Source organism: Macaca fascicularis, chromosome 11, assembly GCF_037993035.2.
Source record: "Macaca fascicularis isolate 582-1 chromosome 11, T2T-MFA8v1.1".
NCBI classification, from domain to species: domain Eukaryota; kingdom Metazoa; phylum Chordata; class Mammalia; order Primates; family Cercopithecidae; genus Macaca; species Macaca fascicularis.
The window spans coordinates 16,441,368-16,462,820 of record NC_088385.1 but is presented as its reverse complement, the minus strand read 5'-3'; the positions used below and the strand labels follow the sequence as shown (position 1 = coordinate 16,462,820).

At 40.1% G+C, this 21,453-nt stretch overlaps 1 protein-coding gene across 2 annotated transcripts in view; it reads left to right on the top strand.

Moving 5' to 3' along the window:
* The window catches only part of GRIN2B (glutamate ionotropic receptor NMDA type subunit 2B), a 422,075-nt gene that overhangs the window by 300,637 nt on the left and 99,985 nt on the right, over window positions 1-21,453 (top strand). For both annotated transcript variants that reach the window (XM_074006302.1, XM_015430403.4), the window contains one exon: window positions 4,960-5,074. In XM_074006302.1, the coding sequence (XP_073862403.1) occupies window positions 4,960-5,074 (115 nt within the window). The remainder of the gene's footprint in view (window positions 1-4,959; window positions 5,075-21,453) is intronic.

Sequence of the window (21,453 nt, the reverse complement as noted above, 5' to 3'; positions counted from 1 at the left end):
TAGTCCAGGATGGGCCATGTGATGCAAGAATGCTAAAATGCACATCTGGAGCTCTGTGGAACTGATTTCACTTCAGTTGGTGATCATGGAAAGACCCTGAGCTGAGAGTCAGAAGACTTAAGCTCCCGTCCTAAACAGGCAGGTCACCTTGGGAAAGTCGTTTTGCATCTTGGGACCTATTTTCTCCTCTCTAAAATGAGGGTTCTCAATGGATAATTTCTAAGTTCTCTCCTAGTTCTAGCACTATGAGATTCTGTGTAATATTAGAACTGTATGAGACAGACCATCTGGTTTCTTAAGGTTCAAACTACATTCTAGAGACAAATCAAGCAATTTAAAATATGTACACACACACACACACACACACACACACACACACACACACACACACAACCTTGATGGGACTTCCAGGGGATTTGAGTCTCATGGGTAGAACTTCTGCATTTGGCTGCCACTTGAAGCAAGACTTTTTGACTGTGTACTTGAGGATGACATGTTTGGAGAGAAATAGAATAGCTATGGCATCTCTTAATTTTAAATATAATTTAATCCTTTACCCAGGATTCACACATGAAAGTTTTGAGGTTCTAATTAATAGTAAAAATTGACAAAGTACAGCCAGATCTAAGGGTAGTTGGATATTTTCAGGTCTTATGGAAAGTTAAATTGATTAATATAGCCATTTGATCTAGTTTAGCCTCCATGTGTGGAAGCCAATCTCCATTTTTTAGATGTATTTCATTGATAATTGAGTCTTATTAAAATGTAGTTATCACACTTATTCACTGAGGTTTAAAATCAAGCAACTTTCTTGCCTTTAGATACTCAAATTATGCTAATATATTATTTTTCTGAATTTTTCCTATGAAATAACCTTATATTGGTATCATATTTTATATAGTTTTCCTACCCACTCTTTCATTTGATCATTACAACAGACTTCTCTGATAAGCTGGAGGTAAAATGATGTCTTCATTTTAGAGAAGAATAACTGAGATTCAGGTGCCAAGATCACATGTCTAGAAGTGACCACACCCCCAACTATTTTTTCACACTATTCATTACCAATGAATGGATGGGTTTGTTCTGCTATTCAAAGGGCATCTTGCTCAAGGCTGGTGTATATTTGCAAACTCCTCACTAATGGCTAAATGTTCTCACACCACAAGAAATTACTCATAAAAACACAGTGTGAATGATTAATCTATATGCTGCTGACAGATATGAATGATGAAAGGATACTTTGGAGAAGAATATTTTGTATATTGTCATAAAATTTTACTAATGTTTTTGATAAGTGTAAAATATGTGAGGAATGCTTAAGTAGATAAAATGAACTTAGAGCTGGAAGAGGAGGAACACCCCAGAAAGAGAACAGTTTCTAAGGAAAATCAGAAGTTTCTGGAACAGGAATAGCCAGAGAAATTTACAGACCAATTACATTTCCCATGAATGTGATTTGTTTTCTGCAAGTCAAATTTCTCAACTTATACACCAAGTTCAATGCTGTCCCCTTCAAAGAAGTCATCTTGAGAGGCTATATAGTTATTCCATTGATGCTGCTTATTAATTGAGTTATTTTTGGAACTCCTCTTTTATAATTGCCTTCTGAAATAGATACTTTCATTTAAATATTCTTAATGGTGTTTTAGATACAGGCGGAATTATTCAGCACAGTGTCTGATGAAAAGGTGGATGCTTAAGCCAGATCATTTATTTCCCTCCCATTCTTCTTCTTCCTTACCCCTCTCTCCTCCATCTCTCTCTTCCTTCCTCCCACTTTTCCTCTCTTTCTTTCCTTCCTCTTTCCTTTTCTTTCTTCTTTTTTCCTTCTTTCCTTCCTCCTTTCAACATAGATGAGACCAAATTGTTTTACATGTCTCATAAACTTTATTTGAAGACTCCAGAAGTTCTTCAGTGTCTTTGTAGTAAGAATATATTTTCAAGTATATTATATTCATGGTTACATTCTAGTTTGTTGGTTTAAAATAACTTGTCTTGTGCTTTTGTAATTATACTCTCTGCAATGAATTCTTCAAGGCTTTTGGTTGGAGTGTTAGAGTCATTGCAAACTATAGGAGGCCTGAATATTACCTTCACACTAATGATGGGCTTGGGTGAGCAGCTCTGGGCTGAAGGCTGAGGAGCAGGGCAAGGAGTGGAGCACACTGAGCACTGAGTTGTGTTGGGGATGCAACATGTCACTGAGTGGAGGTGTCTGGAGAGAGCAGCCAAGATGGGATGGTAGAAAACATGAAGCCATGGCATATGAGGAATATGTAAAGGACTTGGGATGCTAACCCTGATGTTGTATATGACAATCAGGCTGGTGTCAGGAAAGGACATGGAACTGGAGATATTGCTTAAAATGTTACTTCTGCTCCCAATTAGCTGTGTAACTGTCATACTGGACCCTTATTGACTCCAATAGCGATGGCACCATATCTGAAATGCCTAAGAACAGACCCAGAGACAATGAATGAGACATAGGATTTACTGGGGGAACTTACATAGAAGGACAATCCAGTGGTGGTGGGCTGGACAGGAGAACTGCTACCATTTGTAAAATGCATGCAGTTTATATAGCATTTTCACTTAGCAACATTCACCTAAACGTTAATTTAACCCAAAACAAAGGACTTTGATCCCCTGTATGGCCTGCATACCAAGAGATGAACTGGGGGTTTAGATGTCCTTCATAGATAAAAAGTAAATCTCTGGGTTGACTATTTCCAGATTTCTTAGCTTAGGACTCCGAACATACACTTTTCTGAGACTGTAGGGTCATTCTCAGGGTATGCATAACTTATTGCTGTCAGGTGCGTCTGCCATACAATAACATTGGACAAATAATTTAACCTCCTTGTGTTTGTTTTTTAATCCATCAAGTTAAAATTTTAGAACTAAAAGAGTTTAATGGTTATTTAAAGAGTAAAATTGATTTCATAAGGGATGTATGATAAATGTCTTTAAATACTTGAGAAACTCTCATGTAGAAGAAGGATTAGACTAAGACTGTAGAATCTCTAAAAAGGAAACAGGTATCAAAGGGTTGCAGGGGAGAAGGTTTCAGCTTTAAGTAAGAAAGAACTAAGTAGCCGACACTGAGATGGCTACCTTGAGCCCGGAAGGTGCCGTGAAAAGTTCCCCATCAGTGAAAGAATTCAAGAAGAGCTGAGAAGACCAATTTTATGATATAGAAGGGAAGCATAAATTGTAAGAAGTGGTAGGCTAGTTGATTATGAAAGTCTCTTTCAGTTCTAGGGATTCTAGGAATAGCTACTCCTTTGGGGTCTTCTGCATTCTTGATTCCATTTGTGAAGCTACACAAGATCAGGGAATGACAGGCTTAAACATCCCAGGTAGTTCTGGAAGTGAGAAGTGATCCATGAGGATTTGGTTCATGCTGCATAAGCATCATTAGAATCACCAGAAGGATATGCATCCTAGCAACCTTGTTGTTTAACCTAACATTACCTGGAAGAATCAAAGAAGACCTCCCAGTTTCAATGAATGAGAGGAGTTAAAAAAAAAAAAAAAAAAGAGTTTTTAAGCTGCCTCCTTTAGCATCCTCACTACAATTACAACATATCCCTTTTGCTTCTTAGCAGGGACATGTCTCATAAGCAACATCAGGCCCAAGGCTCCAGAGTAACATGTCATGTGAACACAGAGCTAATCATTATTGATTCCTTGGTCCATTATGGTAAAAAGACATTAATTACCATCAGTGCAGTTGCACTAATGCAGTTGTAATGAGCATGCCTTTGGGAATTCCCAATGAAGGGACTGCTCATCAGATGACAGCAGCCAGAGGGGAAAAGGGTGGGCTAAGGTGAAGGTGTCCAGGAGGAAGACAGTTTCATTGGTCTGACTCTAGTCACCTCCAGAGTTTCCGCTAATCTATGCACAAGTCACCAGAGCACTCTGTGAAATGCCTCTCCCACCTTTTCCCATTCCTTAGTATTTTCTGTTCCCTATACACAGTGTAATAGCCCTGGTTTCCAGATGCATCCTGTCATATCAGATCCTTGCTTACTGTACTCATCTCACAACTCTTAGAAGTACAGGCAAGACCTTAGCAAGAGTTAAAGAGTATGTACATATCTCTGGGATAGAGGGAGACCCTAATCTGGGATAGAGGGAGACCTTTCTTAGCAGAAAGTTGTCTTGGTACACTCTTACTTTCATTTCTTGTCTCTACCATCTCCAACCTTTAATCCATCTTTGTTTTTCAATAGCAATTGTTAGCACTTAATGAGACTCTACTATGCACCAGGCCACATGGTAAGTGGTTAACCTAAGTTATCCCATTTAAGCCTTACAAACCTAATGAAGTAGGTCCCTTTATTATACTAGTTTTTGCCGATAGGGAAAAACGCTGAGGCTCAGAAAGGCTGAGTAATTTGCTCAATGTCATACCTATAGAGTGAACTTCAACCAAACACCTTTCTAAACATTTTTATTTTTAATTTTAAGTTCTGGGTACATGTGCAGGATGTGCAGGTTCACTTCATAGGTAAACTTGTGCCATAGTGATTTGCTGCACTTATCAACCCATCACCTAAATATTAAGCCCATCATACATTCGCTGTTTTTCCTGATGCTCTCCCTCTCCCCGTCTCCCTGCCTACAGACCCCAGTGTGTCTTGTTCCCCTCCCTGTATCTATGCGTTCACATTGTTCAGCTCCCACTTGTAAGTAAGAACATGCAGTGACCAAACATCTTTTATTTAAAATTTTTATATTACTTTTTCATATGATTCCTACTCTGTGAAAATTTGGATGACTCTATTGCATAATCAAATGGGAGTTCAAGGTATACCAAGTTTGGTAATGGTATCTGTATTTCTATTCACTGGTCTGTCTTTAGCCAGCTTTCTCTCTATATACCTAACTGCCTAGTTCGTGGTATATCCTCTTCATACTTTTAATCTTCGTTTTATTTCATCTTTACAGGTATCTGATCAACGTCACTTTTGAGGGGAGGAATCTGTCCTTCAGTGAAGATGGTTACCAGATGCACCCAAAGCTGGTGATAATTCTTCTGAACAAGGAGAGGAAGTGGGAAAGGGTAGGACATGTCTTTGACAATTCTTGAGCCAAGTAGAGTAGAGATGTGAAATTTTGCAACACATGGAAGGAAAGCAGTCCTTTGGTTTTTGTCCCTAGACCTGTGGAGCAAAGGATCAATACCTTGATACACAGGAGAAGCCATTTCTCAAACTTGCATGTTCATTTACTTGCTGTTTTGGTTAATCAAGAGATTGTTTTCTTTATGTATTTCCATTTATTGTTGATAATTGCATTGCTGTCTGAATCATGACTTTGTTTTCGTGGGAGAGTATGTGTGTACAATATAACATAATTTGGTGACGAAACTGAATTAGTGGTATAGTTCAGGAGTTGTGTCCTAGAGAGCATCTGGGAAGCTTGTAAAGATGAAAACATGAGAAGAAAGGTTTAGACTTACTGTGATTGAAGGATTCCCATGCAAGGCTCTGCTCAGAATTTCTCCCACTGACAGTTGATCACAGTGTTTGGAATTCTACCATCAGAAATTAATTTCTGTGGGCACCAGACTGTCTAGGTCCAATTCCCAGCTCTATTTAGGATCTTAGACAAATCTCTTCACTAATCGGTGCCTCAGTTTTCTCATCCATAGAAGGGAAATAATAGTACCAATGGGTATAAGGATTAAGTATACGTAAAGTATTTAGAAAGGTGCCTGGTGCATAGTAAGCACTCAATTAGTATTACAATTTGTATTATTCCAGATTCCCAGTTGAATACAAATATTCCTGAGAGTAATGTCATTGCTGATTTTTCTCCAAATATATTCTGCAGTACTCTTGTCTCTGGAGACATTTTGCTGAAAATAGTTTTACAGATACATAAGGTTGGGAGATGCTAACTACTGTTTCTCACTCTAGGAGAGTCTTAGAACATACCAACCCTTGAAAGTTTAGAGGTGTCTTATAGCAAAGAAATACCTTAACTTTTATTTAGAATGGAATTTCCCAAAATTATTCTACCCCAAGACCCCTTTGTTCATGATATTCATATTCTGTGAAAGCATGTTGGGAAACTAAGACAACTTCCACAGATTCCATGGGCCAATTGGCTGAGAATGTGCTTCAAAATGTTAGCATAGTTCTGCCTAGAATGGAAATCCAGCTATATATTTCTAGAGAGAGTTACCAGAAAATGAGGCCAGAGATAAACTTCTTGAAATTCACAACCTCATCACAGAGAGCCCTGGACAGCTAGTTATGTGAATGTGTGAACGCTCACCCAAGAAACGAGGCATGTGTGGCTCAGGCAGGAGAATCCAGGATCTAATTCTTCAAGTTGAAAGACCTCTATCTATCATGCATTTTCTCTTACCAGATAGGGCACAATTATAAGGCTTAAATTACGCCAGCTTTTTATTTAATCTTATTATTTTGAGACAGGGTCTCATTCTGTCAGTCAGACTAGTATGCAGTGGTGCTGTCATAGCTCACGCAACCTCAAAATCCTGAGCTCAACCTGTCCTCCCCCATCAGCCTCCCAAGTAGCTGGGACTACAGGCGTGCACCACCATGCCTGGCCAACTTTCAAATTTTTGGTAGAAATGAGGTCTCACTATGTTGCCCAGGCTGGTCTTGAACTTCTGGCTGCAAGTGATCCTTCTGCCTCAGCTTCCCAAAGTGCTGGAATTAGAGGTGCGTGCCACTGTGCCTGGCCTGCCTGATGTTCTTGATTAAAGTTGCCCTCCCTTCACCGAGTTATCATTTGTTCAGAAATGGATGTTCCCTGGGCTTCTGCTTTTCACTCCAATCAAGCTGCTTTCACTGCTGCTGTAGAGACGTCATAATTTAAGAAATGTTCTGGGCTCCTCATCTATAACAGGCACTTCTGTCTGTCTCCAGAAGAGGAGTTATTAATAACTGAGGCTTCATAGGTAGCTCATAAGATGTACAGAGGGGGCAGCCTTTTTTTTTGCAGTAGGCTCACAATGACTGTCTCAAGCAGGAGGAGGCATCTCACAACTGCCTTTTCTTAAAGAGACACCACTCACCATCAGGTCATACTGACTCCTCTTCTTGAGTCCAGAATCTGAGGCCTGTGCCCCTCAGCCCTTTCTAGAACTAGACCCTCCTTCCTAGGGTTTGGATCCCTTCCCTCACCAATTCTACTTTTATTCTAGCTCTTGAATTTATTCTTTACTTTATGTATGATCCAGGAACTATGTGATAATTTTTTAAATGGGCCTCCTTGTCCCTGACACCTGCCCTTACCCCTTCAGATTAGTCCAAAATATGGCTGCCGGAATGAGCTTCCTGAAGCACAACTCTGACTGTGATGTTCTTTCTCTGCCCAAAGCCCACTTGAGCCTTCTATGGTTTATGGATTGGGGCTAGACTTGATCTGTTCTTGCATTCAAGGCTCTAGTCTCCCTTCCAAGCCTTTGTTCTCCTCCTCATGATTTCCTGTCTCACAATTAAGCTACCCTGGGCTTCTTCCTCTTCTGAGAATGTGCCTTTGTAGGTCCTGTCCCCTGTACATGTCATGATATTTCTTCCTAGAATGAATTATCCAATTATATAATCATAACCATCCTTTGATACCCAATTAAAATATTGCAGCTTCCTTTCCTCATCTTTGACTGAGATAAAATCTCACACTCCCTTGTCCCCTGTTGATTTTGTCCATACATCTGAGGTAGCACCCATCACATCTGCCTCTTGTTCGAGTTGTCCTTATGCACAGTTCCAAAGGGCAGAGGCTGTGTCTTTAGCTCAATTGTGTCCTCACAACAACCTGTAAGAGCGTATTTCATAGAGCAGTTCAATAAGTATTTGTAGCATGTATGAGAATCATTACATAATAAAAGAATCCCAAAATCTACCGTTAAGAATCCAAGTTTATGTTATTGCCCTTGATATGGTAGCTGTTGTTTCGTGGGGAGGGGGAGGAGAAAATCTTTGTGTAGATTGAATTTTTGTAGATCATACTTTACATGTACTAAAGGAAGTTGCTATTTAAAGAAATTCTGTGGTTAATCCTTTTGTAAGGCATTTTGAGAGGGGTTGAGAGAATAGAGCGTTTTCATCTCAACTCAATTAAACCAGGGAACACTTTGGAAGATAGATGTATAGTGTTCATTGAGGTCATAGAGCCATGTAGCTCCCTGACTTGAAGGATCCTATTAGGGTTCACTTGTGGGCAGGGAGGATGGCAGGTATGGCTCCAGGGAATGGCAGGGTTGTGGTGAGATTGCATCATGGAAAGTTGTGTTGGTCCTTCCACTGTTATCCTCGTCCCCAGGATATCATCCTCAAGATGCCTAATGCTGCTTCAGATGGTCCCCTTGGTCCAGAGAGGATTTAGTGTCAGTGGACTCCAGAAAGGCAGGCACCAGGGTGAAGGTTCTACAGGGAGGAGCTGAACACTGGACAGATAAGCAGGGGAGGAATGTGGGTTTGTGGAAGAAATATGGGCTAGATAGGACTCTCAGACACTGGTCAGGCCACCAACTAGCTATGGGACCTGCTTTTTCCACTTTTCTACATTTTTCTTTCCTCATCTCTAAAATGATGGCATTGGACTAAGAAGACTTGGGTCCTTTCTAGTGCTAACTTCTGGGACTGCAAAATCTCCTTGTAAATAAACAGCAGATTGGAATAGAAATTGGGTGAGGGAATGGAACACACAGGAACCTGAGCTTGTTTTGAAGGGCATAGCTCCTAGGGCATATTTGTCATTCCTGTCATTTAAGTAAATATTTCCCCAGAAAGGCCCTCCTAATGACCCGTGATGAGGTAGTCACCCAGTCACGCTGCCTAACAGTAGGTTTTAATTTTCCTCAATACACTCATTATCTGGCGTTCTGCTTACTTGCTTGCTTGTTTGTTTATTGCCTGCCTCTTCACACCAGGATGGATGCTTCCTGGGGGCAAGGACCTTGCTCACCTCTGTAATTCTGACCCTTCAGAAGAGTGCTTGCCTCCAGTGTCTGGACCACTCAAAAGATAATTGCTAAATAAATGAAGAATCCATATGCTTAGGAGAACTAGAATATTGACAAGCCATTTCACTTCTACCCCGGAAATCCCCCACTTAGACATAGAAGTTTACTGGAGACAATACGGGAACAGGTAACTTCCCCACCTCTGGAGTGAGCACCCCAGTGCCAGGGAAGGACTTGGGGGAATCATCAGGGAGGCTCAACTCCCAGTGGAGTGATACATGCGTGACTGGCTTTTAACAAGGCATCTCGGGTCAAGGAAGATTAAGTTGTTGGTGTGAACCATGTGATAGGAATTCCAATGTTCCTTTAGTTTCCTAAAAGTAGTCCCAGTGCTACAGTCTTACACATTTTGTTCCCTTGGGAAGACTTGAAGTCAACACAACATAGTCTATGGTTTTGGAAAGCAGAACTGAGTTCAGTTCTCCATGTTGCCATTTATCAGCTAGTGACGGATACTACCTGAGTTTGGAACATAGGATTTTACATAAGGCTGTTGTAAATATTCAAAGAGGTTTTATAGTCAAACACCAGTGAATATTCACTGAAACAGTCAGTATCCAACAAATGTCAATTGGTAGTCAATACCCTTCTTGTGTAATTTTTTAAGGTAATATTTGCACATGGTAAAAAAACAAATGGCACAAAAGAGTACCCAGTAAAAAGAAAGTCCTCTTCTCATCTATGACCCTTTGCTTCCCTCTCCAGAGCAATGCTGTTTCCAGTCCCTGGAATCCTCCCCAGAGCAATTGTTGTTGCCAAAAATACTCCAGACATTTACAGATTTGATATATTTACCCAACTACTTTAATAAAAAATGAACAGTATCTGCTCTTGTGAACCTTTAATGGGATCCTTTGTAAGGAACCTCTAGAAGGCTTAGGGGGTTAGAATAGTAAAGAGATCTCTGGATCAGAATTTGATTCACAGAAAGCCAAGAACATCTCTCTGGTATGTAGGAATGTGGAGAAGGACATGTAAAAAGAAATATTTTACACACACACATGCATGCAGACATAGCATGGTGAGTTGGAAAGGGTAGACAATGGTGAAAAAAAAAATCATTGTGTGCAGACTGGGCTCATTTGTGAGGCTCCTAAGTGGGGGACAGCTGCATAAACTTGCTTTAAAAATAGTCTGGCACAGAGATGCAGTTCCAACAAGCTTTAAGGCTTCTGTCTCTATCAGAGTCTCTCATGATTTGCTTCATTGCTACTGCTCTCTGCTTCCATTTAATAGTTCCTAAAATGGGGATAATAAAAATGAAATGCAGTGGGGGTGTGATCTGAGTAATGACATCAAGAAATGATGATGGTGCATTTTTAGGCTGTAAGATGTAAACAGACTTTAAAGGGACTGTCTGGGTCAGAATTAAAGGAGAATATGTAAGATTTGCATCTCTGCTTATCTTTTCCAGAAAGAGACAAGAGGGTGTTTTATAAGCCCGCTCCCTCTTCCCTGCCTTCACCTACCAGAAACCCCCCCTCCTTATGTATATTAAAAACATTTTCAGTTTGTGTAAATCATTCTGTGGACTCCCCAAATCTGTTTCCATCTATGGCTTTCAACACTGAGATGTCACAGCCACATCCACCAGTAAAGCAGAGACTAGAAATGGAAGTGCTTGGCACACAGTGTTGGACCCATGATAGTACTCAGGAATTAATGGATGGATCAATGGGAGGGAAGGAGAGCAACCAAACTGAGGAAAGGGAGACTCCCCCCCGAAGAACTGAAGCAACAACAACATAGTAAGACAAAATGTTCTGCCAGTATCTGCATCCTGGAATAAATAAGACAGGCTAAGGTGTGTCTGTGTCTCTGGTGACCAACCTCTTGTCCAGGAGGTAGCACCAACTCCAGGGTGTGGGGGCTCTGTGATCCTAGCCCCTAAGGACTATGGTGATCTTAGTCCACAGTGATCAAATCAGTGTTTATACAATAGAGGTCAATCACTACCTCTATTGATGTTACTTGAAAGCTTTTGACTGACAAAATAAAACAGTCCCTCCATCCCCCCCGCTCATGCACATTCACTCACTCAGAACAAACTGGCAGGAACCACATCTGTGTGCCTCTCCACTATACCTCTGTGCCTAGCATAGTGTGAGACATCCCTGAGCAGGCCAGTAAATGCGGTGTTGGTGACTGCCCGGGCACAGCTGGACAGACTGTGTTCTACCTCCCAGCCTCAGAGGAGAGGCTAGGAGACACTCATGCTCTCTCCAGGCTCTACAGAGGGCATCTAAGGGGGTGAAACAGGAGCTCCTCATGGCAAGGGTGTTTGTTCAGGATCTCCTGATATCACCATTTGACAACATGCTATTTTTACTGACTTTGAACTGAGTACTAATACGCATCATTAGATTAAGGGATTAGAAGACAGGATCTATGGAGAAAGGCTATGGGAATTGGGGTTATTAAGGGAAAGAAAAAAAAGGCAATGAGGTGATGACTTATTCTCTTTAAATGTGTGAAGAATTATTGTAGCAAGTGTGGAGATCAGCTCTTCACTTTCTCCTCTGAGACAGAACCAGAGTGAGTGGGCTTAAGATCAAGCAGAGAGGGTTTATATTAGCTATAGGGAGAATTCCTTAATAGAGAAGTGTTGAGTACTGGAACTGTTAACAACATCAGGGGATGACTTTGAAAGTCCTCAAAATTGCATATGTCCTTGTCTTTCTGTAATGTACAGTCCTGTGCAAGCAACAATGCATGAACTAAATGGCTTATCCTCCCTATCTCCCCACCTCCCCTCCCTCCCCTCCCCACCTCCTTCCCCTCCCTTCTTTTTTCCTTCCCCTTCTTTCTCTTTCCTTCTCCTTCTTCATTCCTTCTTTCCTTCTCACACGTAACTATGAGCCAAGGGCTCATACCTACCATGAGCCAAGGGCTGCCCCCACAAATTTGTATCGTAGCTTTCCTGGTGGCTTGGAAAAACAAACCAAGTACATTGCAATAAAAAAGGTGCTTGTTGTGACATTTAACATTTCTATAAACTAAGGTGATTTTTAAATCTTACTATTTGATACAGTCTAACATTGGGTTGATGTTTCATGTTGCTTAGTAAGTAAAGACTCCGCTAATGTGTATTTTACTTATGAGATGACACGGGGCCACTGTATTACATATTTTGTTTTGTTTTTCTGAGGTGTGATTAGTGCAGACCCTCACATCCAGATGTTTCCTTGTTCACTGAGCTCCAAGAGCCCTGGCCCATCCTGTTTGCCTACACCATTCTCCAGGGTTCCAGAAAGAGATTATAGGGGGCAGTCATGGAGAGGAGAAGGTAGAGGTATGCTGTTAATCCCTAAAGTCTCAACACTGCTGTAGGCTCAGTCCACAATGTCAAGCTGCTACTCCCATGCACATTCATGAAATAATTCAAAGAGAAGACCGGGATGTATTGAGGGAATAGACTGGAATGTCATTTCAGAAAGGCTGGTTGTCTTCCAGTGCTTGTCATCAGTCACTGAATGAAAAGGATAAAAGAACAAGATAACCTTGGTTGACTGTACTTTTGAAACCTGTACATGCTGATGGAGAGAGAAAGCAGAACTGAACTCAGAGACTGAAGAAGTGCTGGCCTAACCTTGGCTTAAGGAAAAACAGTGAAAAGGAAAGTGTCCCCAAAGCCAAAAGATAGCTTTCATCCATCTCGTTTAAATGTTATTGAGATTTTTATTTCATGACAGTTACCTGTGGTTGGTCCCTGAGTCCTCTAAACTATTTGTTCTAATTTTTATATTATAATGTTTTTCCAGTACTGATGTTGAAGAAGAAAGAGTGGTAGAGAGAGATGAGAAAATTCTATGTTTATATCGAATTTAAAAACAACATTTACGATTTTCTTATTATGTAGGTAATTAATGTTTATTAAAGACATTTAAGGGGATAAAATACAATTTACCCATATCTGCACCTACAAAGAATTAGCAGTTATATTTTAAAATTTCTTTCCAGTGCTTTTTTTCTGTGCATTCTGTGTGTACACTATAATACAACACAGGATAATACAACAGAATTGGGATCTTAATGTATGGATAATTTGCAATCTACTTTTTTCTCTTCCTAGGATATTGTGGACATGTTCCCTTTTTATTAAATGTTTTTCAAAAGCATGAAACTTAATGCTTAATATTACACTGGAAGAATATAACATGCTTCTTCAAACTGGTTCCCTATGATTAGACATTCATATGCATGTTAAATAGAAACTCTGGTTCTCATATGAAAATAATTTCAGAGTTGGTGGTCTAACTTTGATGCCATAAGATTGCTTTTTAAGATGAGAAGATTTGGCCCCTTTGTTTCTTATCCAATGTCCCCTAAATGTTAAAAATGAAAACCCTTAATTTGGGAATTGGTTGGTTTATGTCGATTCAGCAACAACCAGGGGAAACATGCGGTCTGGTGGAAGGCTCTCCTTTATTTTGGGTCTGCTAGGAGTCCCAGAGGGTTTTCTCTTTTTGATCATCTCATACAGTGCACTGCCGTCTGACTTTGCTGAGATGTGTATTTCTTATCTCTGGTGGTGATATCACAGAGAATGGGGTTGTCCATGTGTTCCATGTCCGTCTGCATTTTTCATCATATTTGTTTCATTTTCTTGAAAGTTGAAGGCTTGTAAAATTCAGGCTCACGTTCCAAGGAGTCATATGACTCCTGCTCTGTATGAGACCCTTTCCAGTGCTGTTTCTATTCTCTGGTTCACACATGACCCAGAAGGGAGAGAGCAATGCCCTTCTTTCACCAGTAGGGATAGAACATGCCTCACTTGCTGTTATAGCAGTATACTATAAAAATACATTGACATATTTTTCGCCAAACCAGCTACTTTGTGCCTACATTAATAGCATATTGACTTTAGCTAAGACTTGAAGTTTGGCATTAAAGTTATAATATCTGATTGTCCTTCATATGCAAGCATGCCTTTATTGATGTAGCACCCGAAGATCTTATGCATTGAGTTTTTCCTACAGTGATGATGGATTTGTTCCAGCCATGCACAGTCTCTATCTCCACAATACCTATTTATGAGAGCTGGCCAGAAACAGGGTAGAAATAATTCATGTATACAGGAAGAGAAGCTGTGACCTTGGCATGTTAACTCTGCCAAGCAGCCTGTAGTACAAACATTTTAAAGGAAGTATTGGCCAACAACAAAAAAAAAATTTTTTAAATAATAAAAGCTATTAATAAAAGCCATGAACATAAATTTCCCACAGCAGCCATAGCATTCAGATTGTTCGGGGTGATTTTATAATTTTCTCTATTAGGGTTATTTCTGCTCATAATTTGGTGAACCTTTTAGTTTATTCTGACAGCGATGTCTTAAGGTGGTTTGCTTAGGAGCTTTCCTACTTTCCTTCCACCCTCCCTCTCTGTCCTGCAGCCAGGTGTCCTTCACTGTCATATAGGTGGTCCATTGCTGGTTTTACAGGCGTTCCAGGTCTTAGTTCTGTCAGCTAACTGTTCTGAAGGTTTAAACTTAAAGCAAATCTGTGCCAGGGGAATGGTGAGAAAGAAAGTATGACCATAGAAGGCAGTCATTGGGGAGGGAGTGATAGACCTCGAGGGGAAAGAAGTCTATGCCCTGTTCTCCAGGTGCACACCACATTCCTGCTCACACCAAACTTGTGGTGGGTGCCTTTCCATGTTTTTCTAGCCCAAGCATTTGCTGTCAGATATCTTCTGAGGTCATCATCTTTGGCTCTTCCTGAAATAATATGTACTAGTTTTTCTTCATCCATCCCATAGGAAAGGAAGTTTGCTGGCAAAGGAACATAATATTCCCTTTGAGGTAAAATTTGTAGTGGATATTTAAGGCACCTCAGCATTCTCTTTCTAGAAAAGTGAACACAAAATTCCATTTTCCCTCTAGTGTCTGAGAAACACATATAAATGATCAGACAGTCTAGCCTGGAATTAAGGGACATTAGGAAGATTTGGCCATGAATACATCTGACTTTTATGTAACACTTTATTAGCAATGCTATTAATGGACAAATTTAGCATATATGATCCCATTTTGATTCCTATTAAAATGTTGAGAAATACTTGTACATGTAAGTAAATTGAGGATCAGAGAGGTCACATGATTTTCCCAAAGTCACACAGCTAAGGAGTGGCAGAGCTGGGTGTAGACATTTACGTCCAGCTCCATTTGTGTCCAGTGTGCTTTTTGCCTCAACACATGGAATATAAGAGTACAACTAGACTAATGGGATCCAAATGTAGCAATGTCAATGGGGATAAATTCATAGACGAGAGGACAAGTCACACTATGGAAACATGCAGACCCTGCTACTTGAGTTTTAAAACTACGTGTTAAGAAATGGTCCAGCATCTGGTGTGGAGCTGGAGGTGTGGAGGCTGGTTAGCCCAGACTGTGACTGGCTATTTCAGTGTAACATTTTTCTGTGATTAGCAAAAATAGAAGGCAGAAAGGAAGGAAAGGAGAGAGGGAAAGAAAGCTAAAGGGGGGAGAAAGCTTTCTTGTATCTTTCTATACTTATAATTCCTAACTGTTATCACACACACACACACACACACACACACACACACACACACACCCTCTCTCTTCAGTTAGGAACACAGAACCTATCTCCTCAAACTGTGAGGAAAGAACACGTTTCTTTGAATTACAAAAGCCATAATGACCTGCAGAAGCAGCTGTCTAGGTCCTCATTGCATGGAAGGGATTTTCGAGGAAACAGTCAGCTTCTGAATTAAAAGCTCTTGTAAAATCTACCATCATGGCAGTGGCACTGTATCCCTGCAGCCCCATTGATCAGACATCTGTTGGAGGTGCAGAGAAATGTCAAAACACTGAGGGGAATTTAAAATAGCTGACCTACAAAAACAGCTCTTAAATCTTAGTAGGACAGTGACATGAAAATTTAACTGCTTTATTTGAAACACAAGCAACCAAATATTTTATGAACTCAACTAGCTAAGGGAGAGGAGTTTTGAGATCTTACATAAAATAAGATAACTTAAACTTGATTAAGTTAAAAATACATGTATAAGAAAGAAAAAGTAGGAACAAAATTCAACAATAAGAACATTGATCTTCAAATTCATCATTGCTATGTCAGTGTTTCCTCATGTGGCTGTGAATTTCAACTATAGTATATGAGTTAACTCAGGAGAGATGAGTATTTTTTGTTTAAATAATGATCTATTTTTAGAGTTATCTTCTACTTTTGGCAAGTGGCACAACTTAACGTTTATCGTAATGATATGAAATTTTTTAATACATATATTCTTGAAGATTATTTCAAAAATTAGTATAGGTGGTGTACAGATATGGCAAAATTGTTACAGTACTACTTGAATGAATGAAATTTGGGAAACATTTCCACAGGGCAAAGTGTTCTCCCCCACCCCAGCCCCAAAATCATGGTGTTTGAGGTTGACCCACCTTCCCTTCCCTTTCCCTCCTCACCTCTCTGCATTCAGCCCCCATGCCCCATAATTGCAACTAACTATTCTCCAACACCTCTTGTGCTTTTATGCCTTAAGCCCTGGCTTATGCTTTTCTCTTGACCTTGGATTCTTGAACTTGTCTTTTGACACACAGTTTAAAAACCAAGAGGCACCATATTTTGGTTACCTCTGCCCAGTGCAGTGATTAATCCAAATAAATTTAAATAGATGTCGTTCCCCTTTTCTGTGCCTTTGTTTCTTCGTCTGTAAAATGGGGATTATAATAGCACCTACCTCAAACTGTAAAGTTTTAATTTTGTTAAAACTAAAATTATAATTCATGTAAAATTCTTAGCACAATATCTGACATGTAGCAAGTGTACTCCCATGTTCACTATCATTTTACTTGAACACGTTTTGAACCAATGATAATACAAATAAAATTAGATTCTAGAAAACAGGAAAATGGAAAAATTGACCATACTTAACTACACAAAGACACACACAAACTACTTGGATTTTGGTGATAGTCACTAACAGGAAGAAACTAGAAAACAGTGTATAAATGTTTGATGTTATAAATTGGAAATGAGCAAGTTTTTGCCTTCATTCTAAAATGCCTTTTTGCACAGAGATTTTTAAAACGTGAGTCTTAATTATTAATAAAATACTGACAAAGTCTACAGCATAGCACAGCAGCCCATGCTGGGCCTGTCACTCAGAAATCAGGCGACTAGAAACCCCTCAGTTTTGATTTAGCGCATTGTAGATTCTCAGTAACCATTAAATTACAACCAAAACATATTAAGCAATAATCACAGTTTATTAAACCTTGTAGTGTGTCCTTGTGCTATTTGATCTACTCGGGTTTTGTTTCACTGTAATAAACCACCACGTTGTGGTTGATCTTAAAGAATTGCCAATTTTCCCTTTATGTCTTCCTCATTCTGCAGCAGATAGATTGGCTCATAACCGTTAAAAAAATTTCTTCCACAGGGAAAGTGGTTTAATGTCAAAAGACATGCCCATAGTCATGGTTAGTCATGGTTGAACATAAAGGTGATGGTGGTGAAATGGTAGGTGGGGGGAGTGGTGAATGGTCTTAACAATAGATACCTGAATAGCATTTCACAGTTTACATCAGAGGTTCTCAAAGTGTGGCCCCTGGACCAACAGCATCAGCATCACTGGGGAACTTATGAGAAGTACAGATTCTCAGCTTCTGCACCAGAAACTCTAAGGACGAGGCCCAGTAATCTGAGTTTTGACCTATAAAACATAGGGGCCGCTGATCACAGACATTTCCTTTTCACAAGGAGAAGTATCTGCTTAATAGATATTTAAGGCTGCCACTCTGTCATTGTTCTCTGTTCTCATTTTATTTTCCAGCCATTAATTTTATAATAAAACTGAATCTTTATCCTTTCATAAAGTGGAGGACAGAGCCAGTAGCCCAGTAAGAAAAAGTTAAGGCCTGTCCCACTCACTCCAGAAGATTCTGAATTACCTGATATCTTCACGTAGTTGCTAAAGACATTCCCTGACATGAGGCCGATTGGGTTTATGCATTTGGTGAATATTTTCCCAAGCCCCTACTAAGGGCTGGGCACTATTCTAGGTGCCAGGGAAACAGTATTGAACAAGACCAACAAGTTCCCTTCCTCAAGGATCCTGTGTCTGGGTGAGTGGGGCCAGACAGCAAACATAAACAAATCAATAAATATGATCATTTCAGATGGTGCTATATACCCTTAAGGTGGTAAGACAGGGTGCAGTGGCTCTCAGCCACTTAGTGCCAGTCTCAAAGGGGCTTTTGATGGATTGGTCATTTTAAATAAGTTGCTAGTTAAATTTCTTCAGAGTATGTTCAGCAGCTGTCATAAGTTTCACTAGCAACTTATTTAAAGTAAGAACTTTCCAAATTGTGTCCACAAATCCTCTGCCTAAATTGTGTACAGATTCTGTGTTGAGGCTACAGGCCCACTTCCAGGCCACAGGAGAAATGTGAGTAGTATTTTATCTTCCATTTTTTTTTCTCGCTGCTAGATTTTAGAGAACGGGTATGGATTTTTATAATGTCACATCAGGCTATCAACATTACAATATTTATGTTTGATTTTTTCAAAAAAATCAAGAAGTATTAACCTTCATTGTTTAATAAGAACTGCATTTAGTGAGTTACCTACTCTAGCCTACTGTTCTAAGTGAGCACGGCATCTTTTGGCTTTCTTTCACAGCTATTATGGAAATTATTTCACTTCCTTGTCTCCAGTTGACCCTGTAGCATCCAATGTGACACAGCATGGGACCTGGTGAGGGTGTATAGGAAAGGTCATAAACTGGCAGGCAACAGACTACTTTTGGGCCATCGACATGTTCTATACAGCCTAAAAGGTATATTTAAAGATTAAATTGGTTTCTAAAATTTAAAAATTCAGATTCCCATAGAACTCCAGATTCTAGATTTCCTGAAAAATCAGATGATGGGCAACACTGGGTTCACATTCCTCTGGACCCCCTTTGGATGGAATGCATGCTGTCAGCCCCCTGCAAGTGTCTCACCCCTTTTATTAATTATCTACCTAGCCCCTGCAGACACTGGAGTCTGCACCTCCCAGAACATGGATGAGTTCAAAAAAGAGTCATTCCCTGCTTAAAATCTAAAATAGATACCTTAGAAATGGGTAGATTTAGAATTAAGGGATTGGGCATTTATGGAGCTGACACAGCCTTTTGATTGCTCCTGCAGTTTACCTTGGAGTCTCTAGGGGGCAGCTGTGAATTCTGAGCACTGCCTTGGAAATGTAAGCACACTGAGCAATTCCAGTTCTGTGTTGCACGGAATCTCCAGATGCACCCTGGAAGTGTAGAAGGCAAAAGGCACTACTTGTCTGAAGGGTTTTCTGTTTGTCAGACAATGAAATACAGAAATATCGACTTTTAATGCATTAAAAGGCTTTAGGCACATGAGGAGCGTGCATTTGTCTTTTTTCTTGGCAGAGTAACAAATAATCCCAATTGAAGGAATAACCGGAAAGGCTTCATAGGCATGAGCTTTACAGGGAATCTGAGTGATCCAAAGGCATTTACCTAGCAAAGAAAGGAAGACTTCAACGGAGAAAAGTTCAGCAGGAGGACTAGGAGAATGAAGGAAAGGGGCTAGGTAAATGAAACAGATGTGAATATAGGAAAAACTGAAATTAGAAATGAAGGCAGGGACAGAATGTTGCATCTTAAATGTAAGAATGGAAAACTGACCGCAATTAAAAACTGAGTGACACAGTCCAAGTGTAGAGAGAAAGCATGATGATTTTAAGTCATACTATACTAATTAAACTATGGAGAGAGAGAGAGGAGGAAAAGCAGAGTCAAGAAAAGATAAGGTTGAAGTTGTCAAGGCAGAAGAGCCATACTCATGAGGCTCTGAAAAGTCAGGCTAGAAGCAAAGGGAAGTTAATAATGACAATAATTACACATGTATCTTTATATTGTGTGAGTGCTAAATAAGGATGTAAAGGAAGTGCTTAGTCTGTTTTTGCCCTGAACACATGTTGTTTTAGATTTCAGATCCCTTCACCCCATCCCAGAAGTTAGAAACACTTCGTCTCAGAATGGAATTTTCTAATATTCATAGAACAACATTGACCATATAGTATTTTTCTACTCTAAAGCTCTAATGAACCTCTTCTTCTCTGATCCCCAATGGTGTTTCTGCTTTTCATGTGAAAATAGAATCTCAAAGCCCACGAGAAGGAGGCATTGCTTTTGCTGCCTGTATCCAGAGTTAGCACTTTTATCAATCAGTTAGCTTCAGTTCAATTCAACAAACCTAAACTGAAGGGCTTCTCTACGAATGACTCTGTGCTGGGTGCTAAGAGGAAAATAAGGCACCCTGTTCTCAAGAAATGTGCCCTTTTAACAGAGGGGATAAGAAAATTACACAGGCATGATGCAGGGAAGAGTGTGATATGATAGGCAGCCACTAAGATGTCCCCCAAAGGCTGGTACTTCATGTTACTCATGCCCGTGTGTGGTCCTCTCCCCCAGTTATGGGCTAAATTTAGCAACCTGATTATTAGGAATAGAATAGTAAAGTGACGAGATGTCAGTTTTGAGATGTGCACATGAAAGGGCTAGCTTCTGTACTGGGGCCCTCTCTCGTGTCCCTTGCTCTAAAGGAAGCTAGCCACCTCGCTGTGAGCAACCCTGCCCAAGTGGCAAGGAACTGATGTCCCTGACCAGCAGCCGATGAGGACTGAGGCCTACTCACTGCCATGCAGCCTTGTATAAAACCCTGAGCCACAGGATCCCAGCTAAAGCGTGTCTGAATTCCTGACCCACAGAAACGGTGGAATAATCAATATTTGTGCTTTATACCACTAAGTTGTATGACAACCTTTTACACAGCAATAGATAACTAATAAATGATAAGGCAAAGGGGCTTATAAAAAGAAATTACATATCTGGTTAAGGATTTTGAGAAGAACATGATTTTACTGATGGGCTTTAAATAATAGGGAGAGTTTTAGAGGTGAGTAATATTGAAACTGAGGATGATATTTCAGGCAGAGGGAGTAACAGGTGAAGTATAATATTTGTTTATTGAATAACAGTTTTTTTAAAAAAGTTGTCCAGATGATAGGTACAAATAAGGGGGTAGAGAGAAGTCTTTAAGGAAAGATTGAGCTTAAAGAGCGTTAGAAGCAAAGATGGTTTGAATTAACTCAAGAAGCAATCGGAAGCCATGAAATGCTTGTGAGTGGGAGAGTGATGTGATTATGACTTCTCTTCAGAAAATTCATCCAGCAGCTGTGATGGGCTGTAGGAACTTAGGTGCCTGCAGGAATGCCGCAGCCATCTAGGGCCTGAATGAATGTGGACAATCATGGAGCAGAGGTGGCTGCGAGAGTGATGGCAGAGGTGGGATAAATCTGTAACCTACTGGGGAAGATGAAACAATGACCATTGAAGAATTGAACTTCAGGAAATGGGATTTTTATGGGACACTG